This window comes from Apium graveolens, chromosome 11 (assembly GCF_009905375.1).
Source record: "Apium graveolens cultivar Ventura chromosome 11, ASM990537v1, whole genome shotgun sequence".
Lineage (NCBI taxonomy): Eukaryota > Viridiplantae > Streptophyta > Magnoliopsida > Apiales > Apiaceae > Apium > Apium graveolens.
In genome coordinates, this window is record NC_133657.1 from 20,096,557 (window position 1) to 20,110,582 (window position 14,026).

Genomic DNA, 14,026 nt, shown 5'->3' on the forward strand with positions numbered 1-14,026 from the left:
GCCGACGGAAAAAATGTTACTTCGTGTAAGCACCAATCCATTGAGTTCTAATAACATACATGTCATTTAACCAAGCATGATCCTCAAGATCGTACTTCTCGATTAATTGCTTCCATCTACCTTCAAATTCTGTAGGTGTCAACGACTTGTACACACATGCATTAAACTCTGTCTTGAACTCTGGATAATTTGTGTACAAATAAGACAACTTCTCGGGAAACTTACTACTTATATGCCATGTATAATATGTATGCTTTATTTGTGGTATAGGCATGACCTCGGCAATGGAATTTCCCAATGCAATGTCTTGATCAGTAATAATTATTCGAGGCAGTTTATTGTCGACGGCTTCCAACCATGTCCTCAAAACCCACTTATACGATGCCTCAGTCTCATCCCTTACAAGTGCAAATCCAAATAGTATATTTTGATAATTGTGGTGTACGCCCGTAATAGGTATGAAAGGCATACAATACCTATTCATCCGGTAAGTTGAATCGAACGTAACCACATCACCAAAATTCTTGTACGCGTTCATGGACCGAGGATCAACCCACACCAAACCGCGTACACGATTCTCATCATCTACATTCAGCCGATAAAAGAAATTACCGAAAATATTTTCTTGTAGTTCTCGTAGCAAAAGTAATCCATACTCCGCATCACCCGAATCAAATACTCGGTACCGAATATCACGTACGAGATTACGTACGTTTTGATTAGAAAAACCAAGATTTTCAACACCCCTCTTTGTCTCGCTAAGAAACTTCATTACTTTGCTCGTCTCAATTCCCGATTTGTTAAACAACTCAATCAATGATCGCGTCATAGGATCTATGTTGAGTGATCTTTAAAAAAATTGAACTTTTTTCGGCGACACCAATTTATGATTGTGTTCTAAATCCACCGAACTAATTTGCCATTTGTCCATCTTCACTTTGTGAACGACACACATTCGAATACCATAATTCGTTCGTGGAATTACCTCTCTAACTCGTTTTCCTTTACCAAAATCCAATGGCGTCGCTCCTACCCTTCCACCTTTTCGACAAATAAACAAACGGTATGATGGTTCATTTGTGTTTGTTCGCTTATGAGTATTCCTAATTATTTTCACGAATCCCTCTTTTCGACCATAATTCCTATAAAATGCTTCCACATCATCAAATGTATCGAAAATCTTGCCGACATAAGGCACAATATCGTTACTATTCTTAAATCCATGATTCTTTTTCTCAACATTTTTCTCATCTTTTACGTCATCAACATTTTCACCGTCAAAATTATCACCACCAACGTTATCATCAACATTATGACCGCCAACATTATCACCACCAACATTATCAAAATGAACATTATCACCACCAACATTATCAACATTATGACCACTAACATTATCAACATCAATATTATCACCACCAACATTATTCATATTATCATCACTGTTATGGATAAAAAACTAAGGTTATTATTTGCTGTATTTATTGCTAAGGTTCAGGAGCTCAAGGCCTTTAATGGCCGCTCTCGTGTTTCATAGCTTAACTCTGCCTTTACGAGATGCCTACGTATCTCTGTGAATTAGAGAATCAAGCCAAAAAATGTAGTTCTAGGTTGAGGGGTAGAGCCCTTTATATAGAGTTGAGTCTAGGGTTAGACTTGGTATAGGAGATTTGGTGATCAAGTCTCTGAATTAGAATGGACTTTGGAGTCCTAAATAGTAGGAAACAGATTCCTTATCCTTCTAGGTCCCTTAGAGGCTAATCTGCAAGGATTTATGTCCTCATTGGGACTCTTTTCAATAGCTGATTTTTCCCTTATTAATTAATTATGAAATTAATATTCAGAGTTTTTGGGCCTTCTTTGTTCCATCAGGCCTGATCTGGTCCATCAGGCCTGATCAATGTGTTAACCTTTTTGGTCTGAATGTCATACATCTTCTTATTGGGCCTAGCAGCCCAAATCATGTATAATTACTGTAATATTTAATTACACAATCAGGCTTTATTTTTCCCTATCATTTGCCCCCAACTTTTGAGAAACCGTATAAGATTTCGCAAAAGTTAAGTTTGTTCATTTCCTTTCAGGATATCGTTTTGCGTAAAGTGTGGAGCGACCTACACGTTTACAACGATTTGCCTTGTACGCGGCTTCAGGGTCGTTTAAAAACTTCTCTTTCTATTTTCTTGTCTTCTCCCTATTTTTAGAAATTTTCTGATATTTTTCAGGAATTTTCCCTTTTTCCGAGATTTTTCCAAATTTTCTGCAATTTTTCACAAATATTCTCAAATTTTCAGCCCTTTTTCGACCAGGATCCTAGTTGAAATTTTGACCTGGATCCTAGTCGAATTTTGGGCCAGCTTTCCAATCCTGGTCGAAGGATTTCGACTAGGATCCACGACTTGGATTTCGACCAGGATCCTAGTCGAACCTTCGACCTGGATTTTGGTCGAAAACTTGTGTCTTTCTTTGCTTCCTAGTCGTTAGGTTTCGACTAGGATTCACGATCTGGGTTTCGACCAGGATCCTAGTCGATTCTTTGACCTGGATTTTAGTTTAGGTTTCTGTACTTATTCTTGAAAAATATTGTGCTTGATTTAGAAATTTGACCTCAATCCTAGTCTGGCTTTCGACCTCAATTTTGTTCTATTATACCCGTAATTTACGGGTGTCGACCTGGATCCTAGTCAAATTTTGGGCAAGCTTTCCAATCCTGGTCGAAGTATTTCGACTAGGATCCACGACCTGGATTTTGACCAGGATCCTAGTTGAACCTTCGACCCGGATTTTGGTCGAAAACTTGTATCTTTCTTTGCTTCCTGGTCGTTAGGTTTCGACTAGGATTCACGACCTGGGTTTCGACCAGGATCCTAGTCGATTCTTCGACCTGGATTTTAGTTTAGGTTTCTGCACTTATTCTTGAAAAATATTGTGCTTGATTCAGGAATTCGACCTCAATCCTGGTCTGGCTTTCGACCTCAATTCTGTTCTATTATACCCGTAATTTACGGGTGTCTGTTCGAAAGAATTCGAACAGAATTCACGACCTGAAATTCGACCTCAATCCTGGTCTATTACACCCGTAATTTTCGGGTGTCTGTTCGAAAGAATTCGAACCGAATTCACGACCTGGTATTCGACCTCAATCATGGTTTTATTGGGCCTCCTTCTCATTTAATTTGGATTGGGCCTTGTTTAGGCCTTTTCTTTTTTAGGGCTTTGATTTGGGCCTGTATTTTGCCAAATCTTAATTAGATTTGGGCCTTCTATTTTTTCAAATCTTAATTGGATTTAGGCCTTCTATTTTTCCAAATCTTAATTGGATTTGGGCCTTCTATTTTTCCAAATCTTAATTGGATTTGGGCCTTCTATTTTTCCAAATCTTAATTGGATTTGGGCCTTCTATTTTTCCAAATCTTAATTGGATTTGGGCCTCCTATTGGGCCTCTTTCATATTAATCTGGGCTTTAATATATTAAAACACCTTCTTTAGAATTCTCTAGAATTCTCGGGAATTTTTATTTATTTTCCTTGGAATTCCTTGGAGTATTGTGGAACGTTCCATTTCTGGGCTTTCTTCTTTGGGCCTTTATATTTACTGGGCTTTTTGTCCCTTCAACTTCACTTTTTCTCCTATATAAAGGAGTGAGTAGAGTCTATTGCTCCTCACTTTCTCATTTCCAAATTCTCCTTCTTTTTTCTTCTGTTAAGAATCTCAGAGAAATAACGGTAGGTCGGAGTATTTTGATCCCCAAAGCCTTTTTTAGGAGCAGTATTTCAGGTAACACTTCTCCTTTTTTGTTCTTGTGCTTGTTTTTGCATAGTTTGCGTTTTAAAATTGTCTCCTTATGTGCCCTTTTTTCAGATGGCTGATAAGAAAATGACTCGTTTGGCCAAGATGAATGTGGCCAGAAAGTCCAATGAATTCCCCATTCGATCAAGGTATACTTCCTTGATTGATATGATCAACACCCAAGGGGACGAGTACCCATCAGATACGCATCTTGACGCACACGATCATATCAATGCCTTGGGGGATCCAAAGGAGCTGGACAAGTTGAGTGGTTGTTTCAAAATCAAGGATCCTTTCAATCTAGTTCTTGCAGGTCCGGCCGACAGGGCCTGTCAGTGGAGGAAGGATGCACTATGCGTCTACAGGGATACTCTAAGGGCAGGTATCAGACTTCCCTTTCACCCATTTATCCCTGTTTTGCTAGCTGATGTGGGCATCAGCCCTTGCCAACTCCCTCCTAACTCTTAGGGGTTGATTATGTGCTATCTGTCGCAATGCGCCAAGCACAATGTCCTTACCTCTGTTGCTGTTTTCAGAAAGATTTTCCAGTTCAAGAACAGTCCTGACAAGAATCTGGGGTGGATTTCTTTAAACCAGCGCCCAACCGTTCCCCACATAGTGAACGGGAAGTCCATCCCGCACAACAATTTGGGGTGGAAGAAAGATTTTATGTTCGTCATTTGGGAGGGTGGCGATTGGGGCACCCTATTTCGCTCGTCTTTTGGGTTAGCTGTAGATGGGAGCCCTAATGATATAGTTTTGTCTGAGGAGGAGACCAGAGCTTTCAACCTCCTTACTCAAGATAATGGGACTTCCCATTCTTAGGATCTTATCAGGGAGACCGTTCTTGTAGAACGCGGCTTTCTCCCGTTCCTAAAAAGAGTATGTTTCCTTCCTTCTCTAGTTGTCTTCGTTTCTTCCATTTTCTACTTTGCTAATTTCTCAACTCACTTATCTTATTTGTTGCAGTGGTTGAGAAAATTGAGGAGGCTACAAAGCCTAAAGACCTGGAAACGACCAAGATGAAGCGTGCTGGAAAGGTCTTCAAAGACCCGCGCCTTGGGGATCATTTCCCGGAGTTCCTACTCCAGGAAAAGGAACCAGGCGAGGAAGGTCCCAACCAAGTTTTATGTACCAAACAAAAACCAGGGTCTTTCTTCCAACCTACTTGGGAAATCCGGGGCAAGGATTCGATTGTTGGCAATATGGTGCTTGCCAAGGAATGGTCTATGCATTCCATTTCCCCAGTTGACTATCAAGACTTTGTCCTTCAACAGGACTTGGAGGCTAATGAGCTTTTCAGAGCTCAGGCTTTGGCGACGATACGTCTTTTTCCTTTGCCATTCATAGCTTTTTGCCTTTTTGATTTTTCCCATTTCTTACTTTTATTGTGTATCTTATAGGCGAACGCCCATTTTCAAGGGGCGATTCACCAAGCCAAGGCTTGGAAAGTTGGCCTCGAGGATGCGAACAAAAAGCTGGAGGAGGCCAACCAAATAATAGAGGCCCTTGAAGCCCAACTCGCTTCATCAACTTCTGACTTAGAAACGACCCGGGCTGAGAATGTTATCCTCAAGGCTCAAAAGGACAAGGCCTTTGATGGCTGGATGGATACTCAGGAGTTCAAGGTTTAATGGTGGAGCATGATGCCCTCCTTCATCCAGTCAACTACAAGGAAGGTTGGGACACCGCTGTGGAGGCTATTCAGGACAAGTTTCCAGAAGTCCTTGAACAGTCTTCCTTCCCTTGTCATGTGTGAGTTCCAGCACTTGGGGGCGTTGCAGATAAGCTCGTCAATTTAATCAAGGACGGCCCATCGGGAAGTCAAGGCCAAGGTCAAAAGAGGAAGGAGCTCGAATCCAACTCTGAAGAGGAGGAATCTTCTTCTGAGGAGGAGCCTGAGCCCGTTATAAAGAAGGCCAGGGTAGAAGAGCCTCCAAAGCCAGCGTCTCCAAAACCAGCATCTCCTGCAGTATCCAAAGCGCCCGAAGATAGTTCCGAGGGAACCTCTGCGGAGACTTCCAAGGGGACTTCCGAGGGACCGACTGAAGAGACATCCGAGGAGACTTCGGATAGTGGTTCCGAAGAATCCCAGCCTTCCAAGGCCTAAGTTTTTATGTATTTCTTCTTTCTTAGACAATATTGAACTTTGTAATTGACTTTTATTATTTTCAATCGTATTTTGCCCAAGTATCGTCGTATTTTTTCTTTCAATTTTTCAAACTCAAGTTTATAACTTGGTTTTATCCTTCACAATGCATCAATATAATAAACTAAGATTAAGTCGAAGGCTTTATATTATAACTTGGTATTCTTGATACCTTACATGAAATGGGTTCAACCTTGATAAAATCTAATTATATCTTCTATATAGAAAAATCCTAAGCAAGCAAAGCTTCAAGGTGCTTTTAAACCTACTTGTTACACTGATAAGTGAGAATCGTACTTTAACTGTTCTACACATAGTAAACCTTCAGGTTTTGGGCATGCCAAGTTCTCGGGACTTCAAAACCATCTATAGTCTCCAGCTTGTAGGTTCCTCTACCCTGAACGCTCTTGACTTTGTACGGCCTTTCCAAATTTGGGGCAAGTTTACCTTTCTGCCCTACGCCAGAAGCTTCCACTTTCCTCAAAACTAAGTCACCTTGTTTGAAGAACCTTTCTTTAACCCTTAGGTTGTAGTAAAACGAAGCTTTTTGTGATATTCCACTATCTTTGCATGTGCCTCATCTCGTACTTCATCAATTAGATCCAGGGCTAACCTTTGCCCTTCTTCATTTTCCTCAGCATTGAAAGCTTGAATCCTGGGGGAGGAATGTGATATCTCTACAGGAACAACTGCTTCTGTACCATATGCTAACATGAAGGGAGTTGCTCCAGTCGTGACTCTACAGGTAGTCTTATAGGCCCATAGTATGGGGAGTATTTCATCCACCCATTTATTCCTTGACTTCTCGATCCTCTTCTTTAGTCCATCCAGGATTATTCGATTTGCCACTTCCGCTTGCCCATTGGCTTGCGGGTGAGCCACAGAGGTGAATCGCAACTCAATTTCATTTTCCTCACAATACTTCTTGAATTCCTCGTTGTTGAACTGTGTTCCATTGTCAGTGACTAGGATGCGGGGAATTCCATACCAGCACATAATACTTTTCCACAGGAATTGTGCAACCTGCTTAGTTGTGATCTTGGCCAAGGGTTTGGCTTCAATCCACTTGGTGAAGTAATCAATGGCTACAATTAGAAACTTCCTTTGTGTCGTGGCCATGGGGAAAGGCCCTAGTATATCCATTCCCCACATAGCAAAGGGGATGGGCGAGTTGATAGAGGTCAGCATCTCGGAGGGTTGTCTAACAACTGGTGCGTGCTTCTGACAGCGGTCACATTTTTTCACATATTCTTTGGCATCAGCCATCATTTCTGGCCAATAGAAGCCTAAATGGGTTACCTTATGAGCCAAGGCCCTACCCCCCAAGTGTTGCCCACATATGCCTTCATGTACTTCTTCAAGAGCCAAGCGAGCCTCATCGGGCCTGAGACACCTTAAGTAGAGAACCACGAAAGATCTTTTATACAGAATTTCATCTATCAAAGAGTATCTTAGTGCTCGAACAGCCAATTTTCGTGCTTCAGTAGCATCGTTTGGTAACCAACCGATTTGAATGTGAGCCTTAATGGGATCAATCCATGATGTCCCTAGGCCTATAGGAGCCACAAGCTTAACATCAATGCTCCATGACTTCAAAACGCAATAGTATACACTTCCAGAACTTTCTTCCATCTCAGATGAAACAAACTTTGATAATGCATCTGCCTTAGCATTTTCCTCCCTTGGAATGTGCTCAACATGGCATTCATCGAATTGGGTCATTACGGCCCTTACTAGGCGGACATACTTAGCCATCGTATCATCCCTTGCCTCAAACTCTCCCTTCACCTGGGATATGACCAACTTCGAGTCTCCACAGACTTTTAAGTTCTTGACTCTAAGTGTCCCTGCTAAGCCAAGATCAGCTATCAGAGCTTCATATTCTGCCTCATTGTTTGTGGTTTGAAAGTCTAACTTCATGGCATACTCAATTAAGAACCCATCAGAGCTTTATAAAACCAAACCTGCTCCACTTGAATTCATTTTTGATGCTCCATCAAAATAGAGAACCTAGTATTCTTTTTCCTCATTAACCTTCTCTTTATCCCCCTTATCAACTTCCTTGTCTTGAGGTATGTTATCCTCCTTCCCCCCGACTTCTTGGTTGGGTATGATACATTCCACCACGAAGTCAGCTAATGCCTGGGCTTTTATTTCCATTTGTGGCTTATACTTAATGTCGAACTCTCCCAGCTCTATTGCCCACTTGATAAATCTCCCACTAGCCTTGGGACTATGAATGATATTTCTCAGGGGCTGATTCGTTAGCACCTCAATTTGATAAGCCTGAAAGTAAGGTCGTAACTTTCTTGAAGCCATTACCAAGGCTAAAGCAAATTTCTCAATAGTTGAATAATTTAACTCAGCACCATGCAGAATTTTGCTGACATAGTATACGGGTTTCTGGATTTTCAGTTCCTCCTTAACCAATACAGCGCTCAAGGCACTCTCTGAGACAGCTAAGTACACGAATAAAACTTCATTCAAAGCTGGCTTGGCCAACAACGGGGCCTGGGCCATATATTTCTTTAATTCCTCGAATGCCTTCTGGTTTTCCTCATTCCATACAAAGTCTTTAATGTTCTTTAGTGACTGGAAGAATGACAAGCACTTGTCTCCTGACTTGGAGATGAATCGTCCCAGCACAGCAACCCTTCCTGTGAGCTTCTGAACATCCTTGACAGTTTTTGGTGGTTCCATGTCCAGGATTGCCTTTATTTTATCGGGCTTAGCCTCGATCCCTCTCTTGGAGACCATCAATCCCAAAAAATTTCCAGACCCTACTCTGAAAGCACACTTTGTAGGATTTAACATCATTTTGTGGTACCTCAGGACCTCAAAAGCTTCCCTCAAATAGGTTATATGGTCAGCCTTTACTAGACTCTTGACTAACATGTCATCGACATAAACTTCCATAGTCTTGCCAATAAGATTCTTAAAAATTTTATTTACCAACCTTTGATAGGTGGCTCCTGCATTCTTAAGACCAAATGCCATAACTAAATAACAATAAACACCAAAGTCAGTGATGAATGATACCTTTGGAATGTCATCCTTGTGCATCTTGATCTGATTGTATCCACTAAATTCATCCATGAAGCTCAGCATTTCATGCCCAGCAGTGGCATCTATCAAAGTATCGATCCTTGGTAACGGGAAACAGTCCTTAGGACAGGCATCATTTAGATCAGTGAAGTCCACTCACATCCTCCATTTTCCATTGACCTTCTTCACCATTACAGGATTTGCTAACCACTCTGGAAATTGAATCTCCTCAATGAAACCAGCCTCCAAGAGCTTCTCTACTTCCTGTTTTATAGCTTCTTGCCTTTCTGGAGCAAAACTTCTTTTCTTTTGTTTCACTGTCTTCCGATTTGGGTCTACATTCAGCTTGTGAGTAATCAGTTATGGATCTATGCCTGGCATATCAGCTGCTGACCATGCAAAAACGTCACTATTTTCTTGCAAAAATTTCACCAACTTCCCTCTAAGGGGCTCCTCGAGCGTTGCTCCAATAAAAGTCACCTTTCCAGGATCTTCGGGGGCTAAAGGAATTGAAACCAAGTCTTCTGCTGGCTTTCCTCTTTTCTCATCATTCTCTCAGATATCCAGATCTTCAATAGGAAGAACCTGTCCCCCAACTCCATCTGCCCTCAAAGAGGCCACATAACAGCTTCTAGCCATCTTTTGGTCTCCTCTCTCTTCTTCGATCCCTTCCCGGGTAGGAAACTTCATAACTGAATGGTAGAAGGAAGGGACTGCCTTGAAGGCGTGTATCCCTGTTCTTCCCATGATAGCGTTATAAGTCGAACTAGCCTTCACCACCACGAAGTCCAACATCTGAGTTGCTTGCCTTGGTTCATGTCCTATGGTTATTGGTAACTTGATTATCCCTTCTACGGGGCACTCCACTCCCGCAAACCCATATATTGGCATGTCGGTTGGGGTCAATTGGGAGTCATTATATCCCATCCTCCAAAAGATGTCATGGAGCAAGATATCCACTGAAGCACTATTATCCACAAGGACCCTTCTCACTGGGCTGTTCCCTATAATCGGGGTTATGACCAACGGGTCGTCATGGGGAAATTTCACACCCTCCAGATCCGCATAATCAAAAGACATTGTTACTCCTGTCATGGCCCTCTTCGGGGCTTCCCCAACAATATGCATAACTTCTCGAGCATATGCTTTCCTGGAGTTCTTGGATAACCCAGCAGCAGTTGGTCCTCTAAAAATTGTGTTGATCACAGGTCCTCTGGGGCGCGGTCCTCTGAAGATTGTATTTATCACTGGTCCCCTAGGTTGGGGATTTCGCCCCTGATCTTCTTGATCTCTCCTTCGGTCATCAAAGTTTCTTCTCACGTTACTGCTTCTATCCCCTCCTTCTCCAGTGTATTTGTTCAATCTTCCTTTTCGAATGAGGAACTCAATTTCATCTTTCAGCTATCTACACTCATCGGTGTCATGACCATCATCTTTGTGAAATCTACAATACTTGCTTTTATCTAGCTTTGCAGGATCAGCCTTCAAGGGCTTAGGCCAACGAATATCTCTAACTTTCTCGATTTCCATCAAGATCTGGCTTCTAGGAGCATTCAACTTAGCGTATTCAGTGAACTTTTGCCCAGGTCCTCCCTTCTTGGGGTTTGAATCAGTGTTTTGCTCAGTTCTAGGATACTTGTCCTTAGTGATATACTCCAGATCAGTTTTCCGCTTCTTGCCTCCAGTGGGCTCATTACTCACTACGGTCTTCCTCATGCTCTCTTCCACCTTGATGTACTTCCATGCCCTATCCTGGAGCTACAACATGCTTCAGGGGGGCGTTTGGCCAAGGACATCTTGAAAAATTCATCCCTGGTTCCTTGTTGCAGTGCTATCATGGCTACCTTATCATCAAGGTCTGGGACTTTTAAAGCCTCCTTTGTGAAACGATTCAGGTAGTCTCTCAAGGATTCCTTTGTTCCCTGCACAATGCTCATAAGAGATGCTGAACTTTTCTCATGTACTCTCCCGCTGATGAATTGCTTAATAAAAGCCTGACTTAATTCTCTGAATGACCCAATAGAGTTTGGGGGCAAATGACTATACCACCTTTGAGCCATACCCGACAGGGTTTGAGAGAAGGCCCGACACTTAATAGCATCATTCACGTGCTGCAACAACAGTGCATTAGAGAATGTCCTAACATAATTAGCGGGATCTCCCGTGCCATCATAAGCTTTGATAGTTGGCATCTTGAACTTCCTTGAGATATGGGCATTCATTATTTCTTCAGTGAAGGGTGGATTAGGATCATCAGGATCTCCAAGGGGAAGAAGATTGCTTGGATCAGCCCTTGGGACAACAACCCTCCTCTACACTGGACCATTCAGGTCTATGATAGGAGGAGGATTTCTCCCCCTAGGAGGTACTGGGGGTCTGGTGGTCTGGTGCACCTCCAAGTCGCGCCTTAGCTTTTGAATCTCAGCCTCGTGAGCCCTGATCCTTTCCTGCACTTCTTGGGGATTCGTCCCTTGGGTGCTTTGAGGGCGTTGGCTACCATCAGCCATCGGCTCTTTGCCAGCACGTCTCCTTCTTGGGGCTACTTCATCATCCGAAGATTCGGAGTCTCTCTCAGTGTAAGGACCTGAAAATTCTTGATCTTTAGGGATAGGAGCCAAACCTCGTATGTATGGGGGCGAACGCCCTCGTGCTTCACTCCGTCCAGCATGTCCACTTCCTCCAACCTCGAGGTAAAGGGGCATCCCATAGGGGGGTTAGTGATAATAATAGTTGAATATTCATACCCGATGGGTCGAGAATTCACAGGTGCATGTACTTGTTGAACTTGGGGATTCGTACCTTGAGTAGCCGAGGGAATCGTCCCTTGTGGCTGAGGTTCAGTTGCCCCTATCTAGGCTTCTCCTTGCGTGGTTGCATAGGTTGAATGAGGAGGTACCTCCACGGTTGACGAAATCACTTGGGTTGTCCCTGTTGGTGTTCCTCCTTCAAGGGCTCTAACTGTTCTCCGTGTTTTCGTCATGGTTGTTGTTGTGCTTTCCCACAGACGACACCAAATGTTATGGATAAAAAACTAAGGTTATTATTTGATGTATTTATTGCTAAGGTTCAGGAGCTCAAGGCCTTTAATGGCTGCTCTCGTGTTTCGTAGCTTAACTCTGCCTTTACGAGATGCCTACGTATCTCTGTGAATTAGATAATCAAGCCAAAAAAAGTAGTTCTAGGTTGAGGGGTAGAGCCCTTTATATAGAGTTGAGTCTAGGGTTAGACTTGGTATAGGAGACTTGGTGATCAAGTCTCTGAATTAGAATGGACTTTGGAGTCCTAAATAGTAGGAAACTGATTCCTTATCCTTCTAGGTCCCTTAGAGGCTAATCTGCAAGGATTTATGTCCTCATTGGGACTCTTTTCAATAGCTGATTTTTCCCTTATTAATTAATTATGAAATTAATTAATATTCAGGGTTTTTGGGCCTTCTTTGTTCCATCAGGCCTGATCTGGTCCATCAGGCCTGATCAATGTGTTAACCTTTTTGGTCTGAATGTCATACATCTTCTTATTGGGCCTAGCAGCCCAAATCATGTATAATTACTGTAATATTTAATTACACAATCAGGATTTATTTATCCCTATCAATCACTATCAAGATTTACAATATCTTCATCAACAAATAACTTACGACGAGCTACGGGGTTCGTCTAACGGGGGTATAATAATCGTAATTATCATTTTCACTAGAAGAGGAACTACAAGCTTTAAATAAAAAAGAAGCCATCAACAATCGAAAACTAACCTTTTGAGATCACCTTTGATGAATCAATAACCAAAAAATTTGAAATTGTTGAAAGTAAATTATAAATTGTAAAATGAGTAATAAGAAAGTAAATGTTGAATCAAACAAACTGTCTCCGGCAATGAAACATTCCAGCAATGAAACATTGCTAGAGTGACCCATTAAATATAACCACCAACTAGCTTTTGGAGTCATTATGGTAGAGTTCCTGCCGCAATCACGCATTGCGGACTCCAGCAATGAGTCAATGTGGGAGGACTCTGATTAAAAATGATTTTGTAATATTTTTAAAAATGAAAAAGTTATTTTTAATTATTTTTTCAAATAGTATTTTTGAATTTTTATTATTACAAAATTTTGTGAGTTTTATATTTTTAAAAATTATCATATGAGTTATTTAAGTTAAAAAAATAATATTATCAATTTTAATAATAAATTTATATTATTAATTCTATACTTTGTTGTGAATTCAAACTTAATTTTTGTGCAAATATTAAATCAATATCAATTTTTGTGCCAATATTAATAAAAATTGACTAGTCAAATGTTGGGGGGGTTTGACCAACCCACCGCGTTGGCTCATTATAAATATTTTTTTGAAATTATATTTTGTTATTTTTTATTTAATTTTTTAAACTAAAATATTTAAATTAAATATTAAATTTAAATATTTTTTGAGTGAAAAAGTTATTTTTAATTATTTTTTCGAATAGTATTTTTGAATTTTTATTATTACGAAATTTTGGGAGTTTTATGTTTTTAAAAATTATCATATGAGTTATTTTAGTTAAAAAAATCAAATTATCAATTTTAATAATAAAATTTTTATTATTAATTTTATACATTTTTGTTAATTCAAACTTAATTTTTGTGCAAATATTAAATCAATATCAATTTTTGTGCCAATATTAATAAAAATTGACTGGTCAAATGTTTGACCGACCAACCGCATTGGCTTATTGCTGCAGTAAGGCTTGCCGCTTTGAAGCAATGTTGCAGTTATTTTTAATTATTTTTTAGAATAGTATTTTTGAATTTTTATTATTACGAAATTTTGGGAGTTTTATGTTTTTAAAAATTATCATATGAGTTATTTTAGTTAAAAAATCAAATTATCAATTTTAATAATAAAATTTATATCATTAATTTTATACTTGTTTTGTGAATTCAAACTTAATTTTTGTGCAAATATTAAATCAATATCAATTTTTGTGCCAAAATTAATAAAAATTGACTGGTCAAATGTTTGACCGACACACCGCATTGGTTCATTGCTGCAGTAAGGCTTGCC

The 14,026-nt window shown here is 40.5% G+C and overlaps 1 protein-coding gene across 1 annotated transcript; it reads right to left on the bottom strand.

Moving 5' to 3' along the window:
• Positions 1–16: 16 nt before the first annotated feature.
• LOC141695395 (protein FAR1-RELATED SEQUENCE 5-like) lies at positions 17–829 on the bottom strand. Its single transcript, XM_074499643.1, has one exon. The coding sequence runs from the start codon at positions 827–829 to the stop codon at positions 17–19; it is 813 nt and encodes a 270-aa protein (XP_074355744.1).
• Between the last annotated feature and the right edge of the window lie 13,197 nt (positions 830–14,026).

What these genes read in the sequence shown, in the direction of transcription:
- LOC141695395 (XM_074499643.1), bottom strand. Translation starts at nt 829, where the DNA reads ATGACGCGATCATTGATTGAGTTGTTTAACAAATCGGGAATTGAGACG.